The sequence below is a fragment of the Cuculus canorus genome, chromosome 5, assembly GCF_017976375.1.
Source record: "Cuculus canorus isolate bCucCan1 chromosome 5, bCucCan1.pri, whole genome shotgun sequence".
Lineage (NCBI taxonomy): Eukaryota > Metazoa > Chordata > Aves > Cuculiformes > Cuculidae > Cuculus > Cuculus canorus.
Genome location: NC_071405.1, coordinates 24,661,380 through 24,683,913, shown reverse-complemented (window position 1 = coordinate 24,683,913; position 22,534 = coordinate 24,661,380). Strand labels below are relative to the sequence as shown.

At 40.8% G+C, this 22,534-nt stretch overlaps 1 protein-coding gene across 3 annotated transcripts in view; it reads left to right on the top strand.

Moving 5' to 3' along the window:
• The window catches only part of BTBD7 (BTB domain containing 7), a 57,404-nt gene extending 35,247 nt beyond the window's left edge, over positions 1-22,157 (top strand). For 2 of the 3 annotated variants that reach the window (XM_054069151.1, XM_054069152.1), the window contains exons 4-12: positions 2,645-2,853; positions 4,225-4,300; positions 6,504-6,664; positions 6,948-7,091; positions 7,323-7,436; positions 8,954-9,143; positions 13,055-13,233; positions 13,916-14,344; positions 16,363-22,157. In XM_054069151.1, the coding sequence (XP_053925126.1) occupies positions 2,645-2,853; positions 4,225-4,300; positions 6,504-6,664; positions 6,948-7,091; positions 7,323-7,436; positions 8,954-9,143; positions 13,055-13,233; positions 13,916-14,344; positions 16,363-17,178 (2,318 nt within the window). In that variant the 3' untranslated portion in view covers positions 17,179-22,157. The remainder of the gene's footprint in view (positions 1-2,644; positions 2,854-4,224; positions 4,301-6,503; positions 6,665-6,947; positions 7,092-7,322; positions 7,437-8,953; positions 9,144-13,054; positions 13,234-13,915; positions 14,345-16,362) is intronic. The other variant, XM_054069153.1, reaches the window with a different exon arrangement.
• The last annotated feature ends 377 nt before the right edge of the window (positions 22,158-22,534 follow it).

Here is a 22,534-nt window from a genome sequence, read left to right as displayed (position 1 = left end):
AAATGCAATGTCAGCCTTTAACTATGTAAGTGAAAATGGATCTTGAAGTGGAAAGCTCAAGAAATTTGCTCATATTTCTAACCTATGTTGAAGTATTAGAACTTCCTCTGTAAGGAACTACTCTGAGTTTGTGTTTGGAGTTTTGTAACACTTTTTCAGATTCTTGACTAGACTTTCTTTTCTTATGTCTTTTCTTAAGACTTGAGTGACGTTTAGGCTTCTGGGGATAGCCTTTCCGAATCTAGAAAGTAGTTTCTCTACCTGTACCAAAACCTCATCCTCTCCTCTCATCTGTCCCAGAGATAATTTGGCTGATGTTCCAAGTGCCTCCAGCCAGTCTTTGTGTAATGTTCCTTGCTCACTTTAGACTAGTTCTCACCGTACAGGTTGGAGGTCAATATCTGTAGTGAAGCATCTGTTCTTACTTGTGGTAGAAATTATATGTAACCTAATGGTAATAGGTAGCTCTGAGAAGTGCCCTGTTACTTCAGTAATGGTAAAGGACAAAGTGGATGTGTTGAAACATGACACAACGTTTACTCCTTTGTTGAAAGCAAATGGAGAATGTAATGTGGGATGAATAGTGTAATGCTGCCTTTAATGCGTCATTCAGAAATGCTTCTTCAAAAAACCCTTCTGTCAGTGGATGTGTTTACACCGTACACAGTCTTCCTTTTCTCAGGTGAATTAGAGATGCAAAAGATAAGCCATCCAAGGGCTTATTTAGGAAAGTTTGTTTTAAGTATGAACTGGTGTGAAACATTACTGTTGGGGATGGGAATTATTCCCATAAATTCTTTTAGAAAATAAATAGAAATTGTTTTCAAAACTTTGTATACCTTCAGACATATTCCTGGAATTTGCTGCAAACATTTTCATTGAGCATCGACTGTATTTGTTATATTCACTGTAGGGTTTTTTATACTTAAATTTAGAAAAATCTAATGGTGCAATAGTGTTCTCCTAGTTAATATGCTACCCTTTTTGTAGTATTGAGTAGAAGTGCCTGTGTTTAATAGGACAGATAAATTTATAACCTGCCTCATGTTTAAACTGTTGCTTCCGAGTACCTTCATCTTCACCTCACTGTTTAAGTTTCCGTTTTCAGTGACTTTGCTTCTAAGTAGTAGTTCCTTTGGCAGAGCCCCTTCTTCTCAAATTAGCACATTCACTGATTGCTACTTAAGTCCTTAATGACTTGTCCTTCTCATTGTTAGTTGCAACAGAAATGGAGTCAACGCTTTTCATAGTATGCTGGCCTATGTAAAAAAGTAAGGTTTTATTTTAATTCTCTTAATTGCTGTTAGCACGTTTTATGTGTATGCAGCCAGTTCAAAAATAGGTCGTATCAGAAGAGCTTCTTTTATCTTTGTTTTGACAAACGTGAAGATCACCGTGCTAAACGCTTTCTTACTCAGCTTAGTCCAGGAGCTCAGTAATGAGATACAGTTCTCTAAACAACTGTCAAAAGTTTTCCAATATTCTTGAAACTGAGAGAAAAATGATGATGTATAAAAAATAAAATAACTGCAGTGTAAGCATGCTGCTCTGAACTGTTGAGGACCTCCCATGGGCAGAAGCACAGCTGTAATTTTGTGGCTGTAGTGGGTTGAGACTGGAATGTATAATTCTAGAATAGGATTTTTTTCTTTGAATTGCTGTCTTTATAGTAGAAATAGAATTAGTATTCTGTGTATATGTAAACCAGATGTACAAATGAAATCAGCGAAATGCTGTTGGAGACTTCAAGTTATCGACATTGTGGTTCTGTCTGTCTTAACTCAGTAGCCCCAAGTACCCTTGTTTTCAGCCCTTCCATGGTATGTATCCCCTCACTTCCTCCAAATCTGCTCCATCTCCTTTCAGGAGACTTAAATATGCCCTGTCTCTTCTTCAGAAGACATACTCTGTGAAAGATTAAATCTTAATGCAGCAGTGGGTATGAAGAAACTGTAGCAGACTTGCCAGGAGTCAGAATATCTGCCTCTTGCTTCACTTTCCCCTTGCCTGTTGGAAGAGGTGCTTGCTGTCTGGCATCTCCTGTGCCTTTCTTGACTGGGAGGCCGGGAGTGGTGGCCTAGAGCAGCCAGCTGCTGCTTCTTGACTCAGAAAATGATGCTTTGCTGCCCTCGTCCTGTGCTGAGTAGCTGAGTACCAACAAACGTCACAGCTTTTGTTTCTGCTTCTCTGCATAGTCTTTCTTGGGAGAGTTCATACGCAAAGCTATGTGGACCACCTTAGTTGCAGTTCATGGACTTCTGTGAACCCAGTCTAAACTATAGTAATTCAAATTCAGCTCTGCAGCTTAAAAATGTTTTAAACAGTCAAATAATATCCATTAACTGAAGAGGTTCTGGTAGGGCTGAGCTAGCTTTCCAGTTGTTCATCCAGCCATGCCAGCAGACATGATGTATCACATGCCTTTAAAAGGTAAACGTATAGCTGGAATCCTAAACCACAATTAAAATTATTATACTTTTAGTCAGAATTTAACCCCGTTTGCGGCCTTGGTCTATAAGGCACTTCTGTTTCTCCTCTCATTGGGAGTCGTGTAACCCTTTATAGTACAGATTTAGCCATATGCATTATCCCTCCAGGATCAAAGTGCCACTGTAACACAGTCATTTTTGCTTTTCATTCTTAGGCTGTGAAGATATTATTGCTGAGAGCATCTCACTAGACACCTTAATTGCCATTCTGAAGTGGAGCTCTCAGCCGTACGGTTCCAAGTGGGTACATCGTCAAGCGCTGCATTTCCTCTGTGAGGAGTTTACCCAGGTCATGACTTCAGATGTCTTCTATGAACTCAGCAAGGACCACCTGCTCACAGCTATTCAGTCGGACTATTTACAGGTAACCCACAAAACAGAACACAGATGGTTCTCCTTGGAGGAGGAGGTGTTATCCCATTGCTAGAAGCGCTTTGAAGTAGTTCATTTTAAATTGTGGGCAAGAGTGGGTTTGTGTGCACACTAAGCATTCCTTTGCAATATGTAAAGAACAAAATTGAAGTAGTGATTCAGAGAACTGTTTTATTCTTGGCTTGTAACACAACCCAAACTGCTGGTATATGCTGTTGCTTATAAGCTCAATAGCAATTTAGAAATGGTTGCAAATTATTTTAAGCAAAGCATTTCTCAACCTAACATTTGGCTTGCGTGTTTAAATATTCCATAAAAATTGCATGGTGGTAGTAGTTCTGCTGTGAAAATGTACACCCTAGTTGGGGCAGCGGGAGCTAGTAAACCAGTAATCATTTCGAAGGCTTAATTTATTCTTTAGGGGAGACATAAAAATACAAGTATTGCAGAATTTCTTTTTTTGTGACTTTCTCTTTTTTGTGACCATACTGACTAGTAAAACAGTTATGGGGTTTTGTTGCCTTTTTTTTCTTCAGGGGAGATACCTTTATAACGATGACCAACATTTTATAGCTTAAAGATGTCTGGATTATATTATTGAATTATATTGATCTCAATACTAACTTTTTTTTTAATGAGGTGTTAGAGAGTATTTAAGGGTTTTTTTTAAAAAGTTTTGTTTACTTTAAACATTTTAGGAATTACAATAACAATGCTGTTGATAATCCATGGCAGTGTGTATTATGACTAAATTTTTTACCCTAGTTGATAAGAAATGAGGTAGATAAATTTAAATTTTTCAGTACAGGATTTTTTTTCCCCTCTAAAAAATATCAAGTGGTTAACATGTGTATGTTCATACATGTGTATGAACAAAGCAAAGTTTTTTTATTTATAGTATTACTGGAAAATCTTTCTCTTCATCTAGATTATAATTTATTTGCTTTTATTATTTTGATAGCTTCCCAGGTTTAGCAGATGCTGAATTTGTAACTTGTTAAACAAGAGATCCAGCCACCCAGCGTTAGAACTGACCCTTTTAATTACCTTAAATCATTTAAATATAATACCTGTAAATTCTCATAATATACAGGTTTTTTTCCTTGTGTAGAAAAAAAAGTTGTTTTCCTCTTAGGGATTCAATAAGTGATAAAAATCTAGAAATTATGATGGTGATATACCAGCAGTACTACCTTAAAATATTTTGAGGTAGTGGTATAGCAGATCATAAAGTACAAATACTTTGTTCTTGGTGCACTTGTGTTTCCTTATAGCTGTAAAAGACTCATGTATGTGATTTTTTTGTGTATGTGTGTTTGTGACTTTAAGCATATACAAATTGCTGGCTTTCTCTTTCTACCAGGCAAGTGAACAAGATATTCTTAAATATCTGATTAAATGGGGAGAACACCAGTTGATGAAGAGAATAGCAGATCGAGGTAAGGATCCTTTAAACAGCACAGTGCTAAACCAAATAAATCAAAATGTATGGGAAGTTCTTTTTTGTGTGTATTCTGTAACTTCAGGAAATTTAATCTACTTTGTTTGCAGTATGGTCAAAACTAAACAAATGCACTTTTAAAAAAAAAATCTTTTGCTTTCTGAAAAATGAGAACACAGGCATTCCGAGGGAGCTGGGATCATTTAGCCTCAAGAAGAAAAGGCTTAAGGGGGATCTTGGCAAAGTCTAGAAATATCTGATAGCAGGAAGCCAAGAAAATAGGCACACACTCATCTCTTGGCACCCAGAACAGGATGAGAGGCAGTGAGGCATTAACTGGAATACAGGAAAGTCTGTTTAAACACAATAAGCTGTGGTATGGTCAGACATGGAACAGATTGCCCAGAGTAGTTACGGGCTCTCCATCCTTGGAGGTGCTCAAAACTCAGTTGAGTTTAGTCATGGGCAAGCTGCTCTGTGCCTGGCGAGGTGTGGGGAGAGGGTAGTGGTTGTGACTGGACCAGATTTCAAGAGGTCTTTTCATCCTCTACAACTGTCTGATTTGTAAGTCTGGTTGATTTCCTGTTCTCTCAAAATTATTTTTATTGTAATTACTTTATCCTCTACAGTCTCTTTTACTTTTCTGCCCTCATGAAGGCTTCTCACAGTAGTCTTATTCTTGGTTTTCTTTGTCAGCCTTTGACTTCAGCTTGTGTACATTACTCCCACAGAAATCTGCGATAGTGAGAAACAAGCCATCAAGTATCATCAGTGTTTTTCCTAAAGTAGAAGTACACTTATTTTTATCAGCTCAGATGCATGTTATTGCTACATTGGTAACTTCAGGGGCAATCTCACGTGTTGAATGTGGAAAGTGGGCTAAATATATGTTTCCCAAATAACAAATGCAAGTAGCTTGTCGTTCATCCCCACAACGAAGTGTCAGTGAGATAGTACAAGGAGAGGAACAGAAAGAAGAAACTGCCTGTGAGAATACAGAGCAGTGCTGGTGTGGCTACTGTCTTTGTAAGGCTGGCCATGTTTTCAAAGTCCACTGTTATTGCTTGCTTGACAACTGCTTTGTCATATACAGTTAAAAGTCAGTTAAAATATGTACTTTTAGTGGACTTCAATCTAGAAAACAAAAATTTTTTTGAAGCGTTTATCTTAAGGCACATTGGAATGGAATGGAGCCAGTTCAAACAGTAGCAGACCTGAACTGCAAGAGAAGCTGCTCATTTGGAGTAACTGTGCAGATTCCTGCTTTGTGGCATTCATTAAGTAAATGGCTCATTTCTTTTTCCTGGGATCATCGGACAACATGATGAGCAAAAGCAGAGATAAGAGCTGTGCCAAGATCTGTCAGAATTAGGGCTAAATTTAGTCTAGTAATATGGTCTAAATTCCTCAATGACAATAGTAATCTTGCAACTCTGAATATGTGGTGGTGTCAGTCAAATACCAGAAAGTATGAGAAGATGTAACGGGGCTGCAGGTGTAACTTGAGCTGCCTGTACTGAGTGCAGGGTGGGTAGGTTTAACAGGTTTCCTCAAGGAATGAAGTCAATCAGAGCCAGGTTGGGCACAGTACCTGAAATACAAGTGAAGTTAGGTCACTGAGGGAGAAAGACCCAAGCGTGTCATACGTTGTCATCTTGCAGTCCCTACAAAGATGCCCAGTCTTGGCATAAATAGGTATCCTGCGACCATGAGAGCAGTTTGAATGGGCTTTACACAGCCGTTCCTAAGGTGGCTTACATGAGGCTAGTGTGATTTATCCCAGTGGTCTTTTCAGGCCTTGATTTGTAGAAAATAAGTTTCTAAAGACAGCTGGGGAGTGGGAGAGGAGCTGCAGGAGAGAGCCTTTGGGGAAACTGCGAACAGGAAGGTATGGATGTTTCCATAGCATAGCTGGACGCAGAGCTTTATTAAGGTTTATCCCCAGCACTGCTGCTGTGTTTTCTCCCAGGCTTCTGATTTGAAACTCACAGCTGTGCAAATGACCAGTGCTTGTATAAAGTGAACATGACTCTGCTTTATATCAGAATTTAAGGTCTGAAATCATTTTGTTGAATAATGCTGATAAGCAACGATTTTAAATTAGACTTCTCTTTCCTTTTCTGTAACTTTCTGTAAGACTTGTAACTCCTACTTTCCTATTTAAATTTTCAATATAAACTTATTTTTGTTCCTTCCCACAGAGCCCAATTTATTGAGTGGTACTGCTCACAGTGTGAACAAGAGAGGTGTGAAGAGGAGAGATCTTGACATTGAGGAGCTGAGAGAGATCCTGTCTCCACTTTTACCTTTCGTCCGCATTGAGCACATCTTACCCATGAGTAGTGAAGTACTGAGTGATGCAGTAAGTCAGTAATCTCATACAAATATTATCTTTCAATTCTTTGTAGTTCAGATTCATCAGTGTCTGGGTTTTTTGGATTATTTTGCATATTAGCTCCTAAAATGCCAGTGCTCAGAGTAATACGTGTATAACTCCTTCTGGTTATATTTTCTGTATTTTAAATCCATCAGAAGGCTAAAGAAAAATCAGTAGCATAAGGACTCAGTGTAAGAAATGTATTTCTTGCAAGCTTTCCCCATATTTATATGTAAAAACCCATGAAACTGTTTCTTGATTTTTAAAGATGAAGAGAGGCCTGATTAGTACTCCTCCTTCAGACATGCTACCAACATCAGAAGGTGGAAAGTCAAATGCCTGGCTGCGGCAAAAAAATGCTGGAATATATGTGCGGCCAAGACTGTTCTCACCATATGTGGAGGAGGCTAAGGTAATAATCATTAACATGTGAGTATTGTTAATCTAGTGTCATCAGGGTGTTCTGTAAACAGGGAAAGATTTTGGTATGTTTTGTCTCTTTTTGCATGTACTGGCCTGAAATACTAACATTTTCAATTTAACAAGACTTACAAGATTGATCATCAGGCTCAAGTTTCTAGAACTGGTCAGAAAAATTTCAACAAAATTTTTATTTGTTGCAATTGAAATGTTTGCGAGACAGATCTTGATGAAATTCCACCGGAAACAAAGCAGCGTTCTGAGGGAAACCTCCCTGGTTTCCAGCCAGTTTGCCGGCCCAGCTCCTCGGCAGCCCTCCTGGCAGGCGGATGGCAAGGTGAGAGCCTGAGAGTCCCAGTTTGCAGCTAGTCAGCAACCTTGGTGCCAGGTCTTTCAGGCTCCCCAGCTCCCACTAGAGCTGGGTGGAGAACTAATATTCCACTCGGCAGAGGACTCTGATATTTCATCATCTTGTTTGAATCAGAACATATCCAAAATTCTTTGGATCCTCCGCAAAATGGAATAAATACCTTGTGTCCAGTTTGACTGAAGTTCTATGTGTCCCACTCAAGCAGTACCTTCCCTATTTAATATCTTGCATGAGAACTGTCAAACTGAATATCTTGTAGCATCTCTGATGGTGGTGCGTGGTGGCAGGGTGGAGATGGCTCTGTCTGGGGCAGAAGCATGCCATATTTTATTTGACAGAATGGAACCCTTGTAGGTCACTAGCTCCACTGCTTTAGGCGGCTCTGACTGAAGTCAGGAGCTCCGGAGTCCCACTAGAGCAGATGACTGCAGAGCAAGAGAATTACATGAAGCTGTACACATCCACATTGCCTAGAAAGTCTGACCACTGCTCTGGTGAATTTGGAGCTTTTGCCCTGTACCTGAGAAAGAAACGATTTTCAACAGGTGTGAGTTGTTGACATCCTCTTTGCAGGGAGGGGAGGAATAAAACTACTTTGCATTTTGGGCACAAAAGTTAGAACGCACCAGGTGGCATTGAAGCAGCAAAGGAAAACTAGCCAGTTAAAATTTTATCATTGTATCTTGGTTTGTTAAAACTAACCTGTTAAAGAACATGTGATAAAAGCTTTGATTCTTTTTAGTGTTTGGGTATACAGTATGAGAGTGCTTTAGTAGTAATCTTAAAAGTGGTAAGTCCAGTCTAAATTTCATTTTCCCCGTCTGGAATCATACTTAATTCTATTAATTTCATATTATGTTGTTAATATTTTTAAAAACATCATTAGCTGTTTAACCTTAGGCGAGACTCTCATTATCTGTTAACTGTATTCCTCTTCATACTTTTATTTTTGTGAAATGCAAAAATTGTGGATGAGTGATTTCTGATTTCTTTTTTTTTTATTCCCCTGTTAGCCTCCCATTTTTGGAAATAAAACCATTTAACTTTGAATGAGAATCTTAAATGAGTATGCCTAAATCCCTTTTTGTTGTTTAAGACATCCAAGGGAAGCGTTTCATTTTCAGACCAGTGCCTTCTGCTCAGTGGCACAGCAAGTTGAGACCTGTAGGCAGTAATTGTCTGAGACAGAGTCCAGAGGATCTGGCCTTGGGAAGGTTACTTCTAATCTGACAGGTACAAAATAAACAGAGCAACCTTCCCAAACTTTTTTCACCTGCCTGTTCTTGGCTCTGAAACTCAACTCAGGTCATGACTGGAAAATGGAATAGAAAATGCAGTGGAAAAGGCAAATATTGTTTGGGACCTTGAAAAGTTACGGGTTAGTCATTGCTAGTCTTGTGGCCTCAGACCTGTGTTTGCAGCAGGTCCCGGGTGGGGGTGTGTGCGCAGTGTCTTCACAAGGGCTGTTATCGCTGTCATTACAGTCAGTACTGGATGAGATGATGGTGGAACAAACCGATCTCGTTCGTTTGCGGATGGTCCGAATGTCCAATGTGCCCGACACCCTTTACATGGTAAACAACGCGGTGCCGCAGTGCTGTCATATGATTACCCACCAGCAAGTTAGCACTAACCAGTCCAGTCCTCCTTCAGTCATAGCCAATGAGATCCCAGGTAAGGCTGCTGGATCACTTGCACCGCTGCAGTGCTGATCTCTTGTTGATCTCTTGTAAGTGGGTGGGAGCTTGGGGATCGAGAGGCTGAGTTGGATTATTGAATATTATTGTATCCTTGGAGAGTAGTACTATACAATTTGGCCCTCTTCCCACCCAGCGGTAGTCACTTTTGCTGTGGTCTACTTGGAAGACATTACCATTCTTGGCTGGCATAATAAGTAGTTAGAAAGGAAGCTGCTGGAGGGGGTGGTATTTTACTCTGCTGAAGTTGAGCAATTTGAAAAACCTTGGACTGGTTAAACACGGTAGAACACTGGCTAGAGCCTGGCTGACTGTTCCCAGAGTGGTCCTCAGTTTTCTACAACTAGTCGTCCAAGATGGGTAAGATCCAGAAGGCTGGAAAATGGCAAAATACTGCTTTCTTTTAAAAACAAATAGCAAGGGATCTTAACTTACAGGGCAGTCAGCTTAACTCTGTTTGCCAGAAAAATACTGGAAGTAGGCACTCAAAACACACTTCAGTTTACAAAATCCACTTTAGCTTTGAAGTCAAACCAGCTTCATTCCTTGCGTAAGTAACTCGAGTAAGTTTTTGTAGGTGGAAGTAGGTATAGCTACTTTTGACTTCAGGATACTTAGTGTGACGTTCCTCATAGGCAAGCCAGGGAAATATAGTCATAAAACTACTGTAATATGTATTGTTATTTATGTATGTGATCTTTTGGTCTCAGACTAGAAGATGGGATTGCCAAGGCATCTAGCTCTTTCCCCTTTTTCCCCAACCCATTAATACTCAAAGTGCATAGAAGATGCACTGGCAAAACTTGTGGTTGATGACACCTTTGGAGGGTCAGTGGGTGTTTTGTAGGGCAGGATTGGATAGCGAAATGACCAAGATGGAATGTAAATTCAGTGCAGAAAGTAGGAAGCATCGTGCTTGTGTAGGTGTAGGCAGCTGCGTGCATACAGGATGGTTTGAGGGAAGCTCTGTTTAGCAAAACCTGAAAGTCAACATTGTACAACTCCATAGAGACTCATACTAAAATACAAAACCAAATGTGCGACAAGACATGGAGTAATTTTGTCTCAGACAGACCATTGTGTTTGGCCCTTTAAATGAGTCAAGTCAAGGATTTGTCTGTCTACTCTAGTATGGTTGTTCCAGCAGTCACCAGAAGTGAGTGTGTAAGTAAGGTGTAGCAGAAAATAATTCCCTGTAAAAATCTGTGTGCTTGTCAACTGTTTGCAGTTCCGATGTCCTATGGTAGATGGAATTTGTGTGTAGTTAGTAATTTCAAATGCATTTTTAATCCATGAGCCTATGCAATCCTTCCTTAAACTTGTGTAAGCTTTTGGCATCATTTTTAAATAAAGTATCCCATTTTGGTTGATATGGATCAGTTTGGAATTCTGTAAAAAAGCAAGAAAGATGACATGCCACCAGTCATCTTCCTCCTCCACTCCCCATTCCCTGTTTTATAAGCTCTTTGTATATCAATTAATGTCTCCTTTCAGTCAACTATGTTGAAAGGAAATAGATAAACTATACTTACAGATGCTATAGCCAGGCCATAAATAATAGGTTTAAATTGCTGCAAGAGAGTTTGAGGGGTTAAACACTGCAGTAAGTTTTCTAGTAAGGTTTGTGAAATAGTTTTGATCCATTTGTTTTTTGTGATTCAGGAAGAGACTTGATAAAGCCTAAAAGGAGCTTCTGAAACCTTCTGTAATTTGATAAATTACTAATTGTTTGTTTAGAAACTTATAGCTGTGGCATCTCAACAGTGCATTACAGTACTCTGATTCCCTCTGCCCTGCAGAGTAGCACAAATATACTCACTACGAATCCCGTGTAAAGTATTTTGTCATAAGATGTGACTTTGATAACAGTTTGCTGATCCTAGTTTCCAAAGAAGTTGAGAAAGAAATCCCATTCTTAGGTGTTTTGCAGAAGCTCTCATGTTCTGAAAAAATCCAGCTCTGTTGGCAAACATCAGACATCTTGACCTATCTGAAACTCCACTACGGCTTTATTCTGTACTATTTAATATATTAAATTATTGCCAGCCCTTTGATTTGAGCGTGGACCTGAGCTGCGAGCCTGGATGGTAGTTGGAGCACAGCTATTGTGTCCTGGTAACTGCCTGCTTTGCTTAGTTCTGTAGGTATTCAGAAGATTTGATTGTTTTGCCACTGCCTTGTACTAGGAAGGGTAGATGGAGCTCAGTTAATTTGAGGAGATTAAGGCATGTACCAAAGCTGTAACTTGTGTAGGAATCCATCCAAAAGCATAGATGGAGCACAGGAACTGCCAGAGGGAGAGCTAGACAATGTTGCCTTTGTGCCTGTTAGGTTGGGCCCTTAGAACAGGGGCTTCTTTATAGCTTAGGTATTGTCCATCTGTTGCTTCCATATTCCTTGTACCCACTGCCCATGGAATGTATTTGCATAAATACTACTGGCAGCATGTCTTGGTGCTCTTCTTACACTACTGTTGTAAAATGAATTCAGCCTCTGCTGAAGTCTGTTCTACTTTGAGGCTAAGTTCAGCAGGTAATTCGGTTTCTTTAGGTATCTTTCAGTTTCAATTTAAATTGGAAATCCTGCGACTGACTTGAGAATTATATTTTTTTTATACATGTAATCGCTCTACCATGTGTTTCGCATGAATAATAGTAAAAAGTCAGAAACAACCCTGGAGTTAAGAAGATAGCATTATTTAATTAAAAACTTAGATCATTTTTTATACCTACGCATTTGGAGAACTGCTTAAAATGTCTCTAAAATTCTCTTTTTTTTCATTGTTGGCAAAATGTTTGTTGCAGCTAAATATCTGGCTGCTAAACCAGGATTTTGGAGAACAGTTGAGGTGTGTCGAGGGTAGTGTGGAAGACTTATCTTCAAGCCTTGATGACTGGATAGAATTGATTATTTTTCTTTTTCTAGGACTTACACTTATCCTTCATGTACCAATGTAAACTTCGTGAAATTGGGACCAGTTGTACTTGCATGGTATTGGGTTTTCTCCTCTATTGCAAATGTCTCTGTATACTGTTCTTGCTGTCTGATCCATTTAATTTTTATGAGCTTTTATTACGGACATCTGGTCATGGTAATATATGATGCTTGTAAAGCTCATAAGGGATTGAATGCCAAGACCTAATGTATTCAGATATGTGGATTTGTCTTCTGTAATATGCACATTCTCCTGAGGACAGAAAGACCACAGAGAAATACCATTCGTCATCAAATAGCACCGAGAGGTGGCATGGGAAAGTTTTGCAACAGGATAAATACCCAAATTATACATTATTTCCTTTTGGAAAGGTGTTTTTTTTTTTAATTATTTCAATATGGCTGTATAAAACGATGACATTTTAACAGGTTTATGTTGGCTTACAGTTTGTGTAATTTTTTTAGAATGCTCTTTCTGTAGTTACATATTGGTATTATGGTCTTGTGATTATAAAGTTCCACTAGAAGTATGAAGTGTATGCCAGAAATAATCAATGAATTCTTGGCTTGTAGAATTCATGAGAGAACATTCAGCTGTAATTTAAGATATCCTGCCCCCACCTCAAGTCACAAAATTCCTGCCTCATAAGGAGTTTACAAAGAAGGCTGTATTTGTGGCTTGCTCTGGCGGAAGCTGGAAGGATGCTCTGTGTCTTTATCATTTGTATGGTATGTGTGTTATCCCATGTGCCTTAATGATGCTCCAAGGAGCAAGTGTAAGTTGAGCTGTTCCTGGCAGAATGCTTCTTAAAAAGGGGAAGAAAAAAAAAAAAAAGCCAAGTCAGCCTGACATTGGATTTTTCCTTCCTTCAGAATTAAATCTAACCATTGCAATCACACTTCTGTCTCACAGTTAAAGTAAACTCCTCACTCCTTTCTCTATTATACCTCCAGTTCCCAATCTCCTCATTGTAAAAGAGATGATCAAACGGCTGCAGGAGCTGCGTCATACTGAGCAGGTGCAGAGAGCGTATGCTCTCAATTGTGGAGAAGGCGCCACCGTCAGTTATGAGATTCAGATTCGTGTGCTGCGGGAATTTGGACTTTCTGATGCTGCTGCTGAACTTCTGCAGGTATGGAAAAGTTGCTGTGTAAGACCAAAATTGCTTTGATTCTGTTTTGCTTGTGAATTGATTTGAATGTGTAATCAGCAATAAGAGAACTCCTTCATGTGTACATGCACAGTGCAAAAATGCTTTGAAGTGCCTGCATAACTTCAGAGCTGTCCCAGTGCAAATTAAAGTGACACCATTGCGTTTGATGTGTGAGATTTTATAAATGTGTAAGTGTAACCTATAAATATTTTTGTCAAGAGTTGCTGCCGTTCAGGGTGCTGTTATTGCCACAGATTTTGGGGACAAAAAGCTATGTAAAGAGGCAGTTGATGAAAATTCAAAGCAAAACTAGAAATCTAGACCATGATTTTTTATTATTTAAGTCCTAATTAATGTAGTAGATTTGCATAGTACGTATCAGGTCTGGGAAATGGGAAATCTAGCATCTGTTTGTATGCTGCTGTTAAAACAAATGTATTTATTGGTCAGCTTATCACACAATGAATTCCATGCTGCTTGTCTCGTTTTTTAAAAAACCCGATCTTTGTTCTGTGGTGGCTGTAGTCACGTCCAGCATTGGTGAGGTTTTGGACAGCACTAGGATAAGCAGATTTCTAATTCTAGTGTGTATTAGTTTAATATATTTTTCTAGGTGACTTCCTACATTGTTTTGTTACATGCTGTTTGTTTTCCTTTGCAGAATCCTCACAAATTCTTTCCTGATGAGCGATTTGGGGATGAGAGCCCACTCCTGACAATGAGACAGTCTGGACGGTGTCGTGTTAACAGCACTCCCACTGCAGAAACCATGTTTACAGAACTGGACTCTTTTGTGGCCTTCCATCCACCATTGCCCCCGCCTCCACCTCCATACCACCCACCAGCAACTCCTATTCATAACCAGTTCAAAGTGGGCTGGAAACAAAGGGTGCCAAATCAACATCCCTCCCGTTCCTTTTCTTACCCATGTAATCACTCACTGTTCCATTCCCGGACCGCTCCCAAAGCTGCACCGCCTGTGTACTTGCCCAGTGTTAAAGCAGCACCTCCTGATTGCACTAACACTACAGGTCTGGGGAGGCAGGCAGTGGCTGCAGCAGTAGCAGTGATGGCAGCTGAGAAGCAAGTAGTAAGTATTAAGGTTTCTTCTCCGCATCTCTGGCCATTCAGAGTAGCTTATAGAGAGGAGCTGAAGAGAATTTGTATGGTGAAGTAACTTGGCTGTGTTAAATTATAAGTATCTTGTTAGTTAGGAGAAGAATTTTTCTACCAAACTGGTAGAAAACTGTCAGTGTTTTGCAACCCAAAGGCATGTCCTAATCCCTGGGGGAGTGAACATTCCAGGGACAGGATTGTTTTGGAGATGCAGGTGGTGCTCAGGAACCTTATGAACTTATTATGAAATAATATGGTTTGATCTACATTAAAATGAATCATAAGTCAACTTAGTAGTGAACTGCATGCTATGATTCATGGGTAGAAATAGTGATGATGTTTTGGCTATTCAGAGGTAAAGTAGTCTCTCCCGTGATCAGTACTGACTTTGCTAAGGAAACCACTGTCACACCCCGAGGGAGACAGAGTAGGACCCAGAATGTATTTAAACATTTAGTTTATTGCCTATAATGTTACAATTCTAAGTCAAGAATATTAAGCTTAAGTCTAACCAATATTAGCATCCTATAAGGATTTGTGAGGGACCATACGACCTGTACGGAGTTCGGTGTTCAGTGATAAAGTCTTCAGATGTTCTGCAAACACTCTGGTGTTCGGTGTTCGTACATTGTTGACGTTGGTGGGGGATCTCAGACCAGCTGAGAGGGAGCTCTGATTAAGGCTTGCTTCTCTCATTCTCTTATAGTCCATTCTGGAGCGATAACATCTTGGGTGCCAGTCAGCCCATCTCTTTTACTATGGTCAGTGGCGCCTGATGGTATGGGACACAGTGGATTGCTTAATCCCCACCAATCGTGTAGGAATCCAGAAAATCCAGGGTCATAGATAAGGATGTTTCCATCACAAAAACTCTATAGTCTAAATCACCCGAGTACAACATATGTAGATTTCTTTTCACAAATCTTATTAATACTTCTGTTTTGAGGATCACCTCTGAGTCTTTGCTCTGAAATCTATGATGTAAATCTGATAAGGGAGGGAATGACCAGGCGCCATTTTAGTCATCCTGATAGGCAAACAAATGGCAGAGACATAATGGCTCATTCTCCCACACTCATCCTTGCTGCACAGGGGAGCTTTGATATGGATGCTGATGTGGACTGGCCACCAGACCTCTGTCTGGCCCCTTTCCACCCCGTGACTCAGAAAAGGCAGCAGCCCTCTTTCAGCAGCTTCAAGAAGGGGAGGGATATGTCAACCACATAGTGATCTGTTTCGCATTAAAAGTGTTTCTGCTAGAATATTTCTGTAAAAAAGTGCAGGGAGACACCTAGACTTTGCAGTTTGTGAGTTACTAATAATCAATGATTACTAAAATGGCTTTCAGTAAAAATGATAGGTAAGAAGAAGAAATTTCAGCTCTTCTGTCTGGAAGACTATAATATGCTTGTCTCATTGCAGGGTTGCCTACAGGTGTAAGTGAGAACAATGCCATGCAACCCTCGTGCACTCTGTGGATGCAGTCAGCACTGTAACGGTTGTCCCTCCCAATCTCTGAAGCTGCCATGTGTACATAGACATGTGCCTGTAATTAACTTACTTTAAAATATTGAATGCAAGCAGAAGGGTTGCTTCTATAGTGACAAAATCCATGTTTCGTGACCTCCCTGCACTGGAACTCTGTGTTGTAACAAACTGCTTGTAAAGTTCTGCACAGTGTGCCTTGTTTAATTTGGTAATTGTGAGTGGCTTAAAGCAAAGTTACCTTTGAGACCGTGACAGGACATTGAAATTTACTGCATATGCAAGACAAAATATATCTAAGAAGGATCTATTATTGTGGCACAGCAGGAACGTGAGGGTTGGAGGATATGTGCGTTCTTTAAACAGTGTAGGAGACTTGCAGGCTGAGGTTGGTCTAGGCCAAGGTAGATTAGGAAAATGCCATTTTGAATTACAGGAACCGTCCTAAATGCAGTTTGTGTTTAGCTTTTGCTTTGTTTACATGGACACATTTCTTGTCTTTTTCAGTGTACTCAGCCCTTGCTAAATGAGCTGATGCCAGATATCGCAATGGGTGTGTCAGCAATGTCTTTAAAAGACAGAAGATTACCCGAGCTCACGGTCGACACAGAATTAAGCCAGACGGTTACAGAGATAGGGCCTGGTCCACCTCAGCACATTTCATGTATTCAGACCAGACATATGCCTACTTCTCGAAAGAAACATGCAATAGAGCAGAAAATAGATGCTCGAGAAAATCAGCAGGAATATCCTGACTTCTATGACTTCTCTAATGCTGCATGCAGACCCTCTACTCCAGCACCCAACAGGCACAGTCCCTCGCCTTCACAAGGCATGTATTTTGGCCCAGATTTGTATAGCCACAATAAGGCATCACCAAGTGGCTTAAAGTCAGCCTATCTACCTTCCCAGATATCTCCTAAAAAGCAAGAAGATTCTAGGAGGGAATACCTGCTCTCCCAAGATGGGCATCAACACAGACAAAAGAATGAGCCAATACACCTCGATGTCTTAGAACAACCTCCCCAGCGGCTGGACTTGGCATTGGCTACCCAGGAAAATGCTAGTAATGGCCCAGTTCTCATCAGAGGAAGAACAAAAATGGAGACGGATTTAACCTATGGGCTAACCTCCAACAGACCTTCGCTCTCTGCGTACACCTCTGAAATGCAAGAAGAGAGGCCCAGTAGGAGACAGGCAGATGAGGAGGCATTGGAGCATGGAGCACAGAGAAATGGGGATTTGGAAAGGGAAGATGCAGTAAGCAGAGGGAGGAGGTCTCCAAACAAGCCAGACTTCCTGTATAAAAAATCTGCCCTATGAAAGCAACCTCCACTATTTCTCTGTGCCTAAGAGTTGTAAACATCCCATTCTTTGCAACTTTTGGTCTGACTTCTGTCAGACAAATCCATTCATGCCAGCAAATGAATTTATCTTCTCTCACTTCTTTTGTACATACATGGCTTTGTTAGAGACAGCACGTCATCAGTTTGGGTTTAATGCTGCTTCTGTTTTTATTTGGTGGGAAATTTTTTTGAGCAAACTTAATTAAGCCTTTTAAAAAAAAAAAACAAACTTGGTACCTTTTTCTACAACCTGGTAGCCTTTTGCACTTGTACATCTATTTTAGTGTATTAGTTTTGTACTAATATGTTAAACTTTGTTGTCACATTTAAAGGACTGTATTTTCATACTTTTGCATCTTCCCTTTCACCTGCCAATTTCCTGTGTGCGTTGGGTTGCACATTATGAAATGTATTTTCTTATGAGATAGTAACAATGTGTTTATTTTTTAATTATAGGAATTCCAAAGAACAGCACATCAAAATATCACATTTTTGGTTAGGTTTTTGTTTGCTTAGATCTGAAATCTTCCTTTTTTTTCTACAACTATGGCAAGAATCCAGTCTGAAGTTTTGTTTGAAAAGTCCTGGCAGCTGGGCTTATCCTTATATCACAAGCCTACTTCAAGAATTGCATGTGGGTTTTTAAGAGTCCGGGGGGATATTTAGAAGTCCAAATCCCAGTGAAATTCACTGGGAACTAACAGTCTGATTCTGTTTGCTTTCTGGCTCAGTTGTGACCATGGACAACTCCATGGCCCCCAAGAATTGCTGACAAAACAGATTAGAATTGTTCATTTGCCCACGCAGAATTATATCTAGAAATGCTAATAATGATAATAATAACTTGTTCTTCCAGCTACCCATCTGTGGGGGTAAGCGAAGACTGGAGTTGAGGATTCGTGCTGAATCCTGGAGTGTCAGGAAGACAAGGCATGGTGTCTTTGTTGCCTGAATGGTAACCCTCCACTCGAGGGGATTCCCTCTCCAACTGAGGTGCTGAGGTGACTGCTCATTGCCTTGTGTTCTCCTGCCTGTGATTAAAAAAGGGCTTCACTCTTAGTGACGTCATTCAGTGTTCCTTACCTGATCTGAAGCGTTGCTGGCTTCATAACTGCAGCTGTTCTGTGAGCAAAATCAAAGTGAAGAGTAGCTGCTCTAGCACCGTGAAACGTCTGAAGCTTTAGCACTCTTAAATTACACTTCTTCCTGGCTTTGCTTTTTGAGAAGAATACAAATGGGATTTATCTGTTCAGATGAAGAGAGAGCAGCCATGATCTGGGCTGGGCTCCCTGCCACGGGGTTAGGGCTAAGGAATGCATTGGGTTAACGGTTGTTGTTATTAAGTACATCCTTCATATTTAAAATGCAGTTTTTACCACAGATTCATTGTGTTTAGGATAGAGGTCTGATGCTACTGCAGTGTAGTAGTTACTAGTAAAGGCCTGTTGGGGTTTTTAAAGTACAGTTTCTATAATGAATTTCTGTGTAGTAGAAAACTATGACCCAAGGATTAAGGTTTAAGGTTAGGTGGAGTTGTTTCCTGCAGTTCAAAATGCTTAATGCTATTTAAACAGGAATCTTGCTGCAACTTTCCTTCTGGTTTTGGTTGATGGCAGATTCTTACCTAACCTGTCTCGAAGTATGCAAGGCCTGGTAACACCACCACAATATTATTGAAATATTGAATACTGAATTTCCAAACTACCACATAGCTTCTAGATGAATGAAGATATGGGTGTTTGAACCAATAAATCTTAGTTTCTCCTGCAAACACATGTCCGTAGGCCTCCTGCTTCTGTGAAAGCTCTGCAGATGCTCCTTTTGAGATGCAGTCCTGGAAAGTGTGGTGTAGGATTGGAGGAGAGACTTAGCTGAGCTGTGCAGGTCATGTCTCGTGGGTGAGAGGAGTTGAGTTTTTTCCCCCCTCTGTCAGCCTTTTTAATCTCTTTGTTTTTTTGACCACAGTCAAGATGCTCAGTGGTCCTGGCCTCTTCACCAGTATGTGGTATTTCCGTGGGAGTGCAGTGTAGAACACTGTTAAATGCAAGAAGGTGTCAGTGGGGGTACAGTGCTGCTGCAGGTTGGGGACTGGAGTTCGCTGGGTTTTCTCTGAAGATTTGAGCACAGTGCTCTCTGACTGCGTAGCTCTGCTGGACTCATGCTCACCAGCACCACAAGCATTAATTTTCATCCCACAAAACTCACCGAAGCTCGTGTGTCCTGCCTGTGTTCATAGCTTAATTACTAAAAAGTCATAGCTGTCCTCAGAAGACTTGCTATTTATTTTTACCTAAAATCAATAGATGTACCTTGAGAAAACAAATTTAGTTGCTGTAGTTAGACAGGGCACCGTGTGCCTGGACGGAGACAGGGCTGAAATCTACAGATGTAACTTTTAAGCTTGAAATTTGTGGGGACGTGGCTGACGAAGACTGAGAATTTTTTAGGTTATGGCTTGAGGTAGATGATTAAATGTTTTGGCTTTGGAATAAGCTGATGAGAAATGCCTCGGGGCAGGGGGCCATTATGTCTGTATCTTAAAACACAAAATTGCTTTTGAAGCTTCAGCGGCTGAGCAGTGTTAAAAAGAGGTTAAAGCATTTATAAGTAGGTGCAAAATAAAAGACACGTCCTTCTGAGGCCACTAAGACAATCAGACTGTGTAGACAATCTGTGTTTCCACTTGTATGTTTTGAGTTGGGAAGAAGATAGCAGCTAACAGCAGCTGATCTGAGTGGAAAAGACGAATATGTCAAATTCCTGGAACTGTATATTTTTTTTTTACGCCAGCGTAGGGTTTCCTACCTAGTTGGATATGTGGAGGGAGGGGAGAGAGACCATCATTATCCTTCACAGAAGCATTGTTCAGAAGCTGGTGTTCGTACTGCATCTCGCTGGCAGCGCACACACATGTGCCCGTGCTACCTGCTGCTTCTGGTTCTCTGTCTACTGAAACTTTGGTGCCGACGCTCCTTGTTTACATGAAGCACTTTCTGATTAGGCTGGAAATGAACATCTTTTTTTCCTGTAAGTTTGATAGAGATAAGATTACTGATTATACTTTGCCTGAGGATAGAGGTATGAACATTAAGGTTTCTGGGATGAGGAAGACTTGTGCTCCTTGTTCTATTAAAGATAGAGCTCAGACTTTTATTTAGTGAACATGCAAAAACTTCTTACTCCCCTTTCCCTGACCCAGTCTTCTTTTCCTTAATATATGGATGAGTAACTTAATTCCTGAAACCAATTCTTCCTTTGAGGTGTTTTGTTGTTTCACAGTTACTGTAGTTGTGTGTTAATAACTGCTGTGTCAATTGGCAGTTTCGTGTCGTATTTTTCCTGTTCTTGAGGAGTTTCAATTCTGAAAGTTAAGGCTGTGGCCACCTGTACTTGTAAGCCTTGGGTTTTGGTCCTGGAATGTCCCAAATGTTTGTCTTATGGGTTTCTTTGGTTTGGGTTTGGTGGGATTTTTGGGGTTTGGTTTTGGGTTTTTTTTTTTGTTTGGTTTTGTCTTGTTTTTTTTTTTTTTTTTTTTTGAAAGAATCCTCATGCTGTTTGAGATACGGTTCTTTCTCCTAATAATTCTCTGCTTCTGCGGGGGAGGTGGTGCTGGGCTCTGCCGAACACAGGGAACAGCTGAGGGATGAAGGTGTAAAACCGTATTGGGGTTTCTGTAATTATCTGTAGTGCCGGGAGGCAGCCCCGCCTTCAGCAGCGTTATGGTTCTGTTTCTTGTCCTTGTGGTGTTACTGGTATAAAGTCAAGTGCCTTCAATGCTAAAGGCTCAGAAAACTTTCTTAAACTGACTCCATGTCCTATGCAAGTGTTTTTTCTACAACCTGCATAACCAGTACTTTGTAAAACTTGTTTACGCTTCAATTGTACATAGTGTTTTTTAAAAAAGATAATAGTATTTTTATTTAGGTACCTCCAGACTTGAATTCTAGTCTTGTGTGATGCATTGTAAAACAATACATTTCTCTTTTGAGTACCATTACAGTTGTAAAAAGGTTTTCACTGGTTCTATTTTTCTACTGTTGCTGAGAAGCATGTAACACTGACTTTATCCTACATATAGTTGGCATTTCAAATAAATGGCTTGTATAGAACATGCTTGTGCGACTTCTTCCAGTAACCAGTACCAGCTGTGCTGTTGTTATTCCAAACTTTGGATACGACCAATAGCTGGAGTGGAAGGAGTGGTTTAATACAAACTTTAAGGTGCCCTCTTAACAGTAAAGACTCTTAAAACTGATGAGGTTTGTTGTTGCTGCTGGAAAGCAGGTGCACAATAATGCTTTGAACATCAAGGGTGTGGTTGATACAAACCGGTGTAAAACGAGGACCACAAAATGGGTGGCACTGGTCAAGCAGCTTCTTAGAAAGGAAAAGCATCAGTGAGTTGTTCTGGCCAGAGCCTCTGACAGAGACTCTTTACAATTGAAGGCGACAGGATCACTGTCAGGGCTGAGGGACTCATCCCTTGATCTGGGAGACAAAGACACTCATTAGGCGCCCAGCATTCTCTTCTCCAGTTGCTCTTGCCCTGCGTCAGCTGAATATTCATTGAATCCTTCACAGAAACAAGCGCTGAGCTACTTCGGAGAGAGGACTCCAGCTGGAAGCTTGACCAGCAGCAGGGAAGCTTGACTGAAAGCTTATGTCCTGACATACAGTGTGAGGGTATGGTCCTAAATGTTAGTTATGGACACCTTCATTCCCACATCCAGGAAGATGATATTCCTGAACTGACACTTATTGTTATAGACTTTCTGTTCGTTTTGCAACAGAATTCTAAGGCTGCTGACTCTACGCAGCCCGGCCCCCTCTTCACTGGGACACAGGGGGCTTTCTCAAGAAAGGAAGAAAGCACAAGTGCTTTAACAAAATTGGACAGGGGCTGCGAGGGCCCAGGCTGGAAAAGGCCTGCGCCGGAACTGCCGGACAGGCTGAGGTGCAGCAGGAGCAGCATGTGTGGGGGCAGCTGTCTGTGCTGCGACTACGGCTCCTTTCTGGAAATCACATACCTGGTTCAAAAACCTCCCGGCAACTCCCCCCTCCCTCTCTGCAGTGCTGCTGTCATTTCTTGAGTGATGACACCAAGTCTTGCCATTGTGTTTGCCTGCACCGTGGCAGCTGTTGCTGCCGTTTTATACACGGGGGCAGCAGCACAACTGGGAAACCAGGGGTTCAGTTCAGGGAACACCCGCTGGGCACCTCCCCATCAACCCCTTAGTGAATGATGTGCCACAAACTGCAGCACAGATGAAACGTCATCCCATTCTGCTTTTTCCGCTGCTGTACCTGAAAGCGGGATGCCAGCCCTTGGCGGG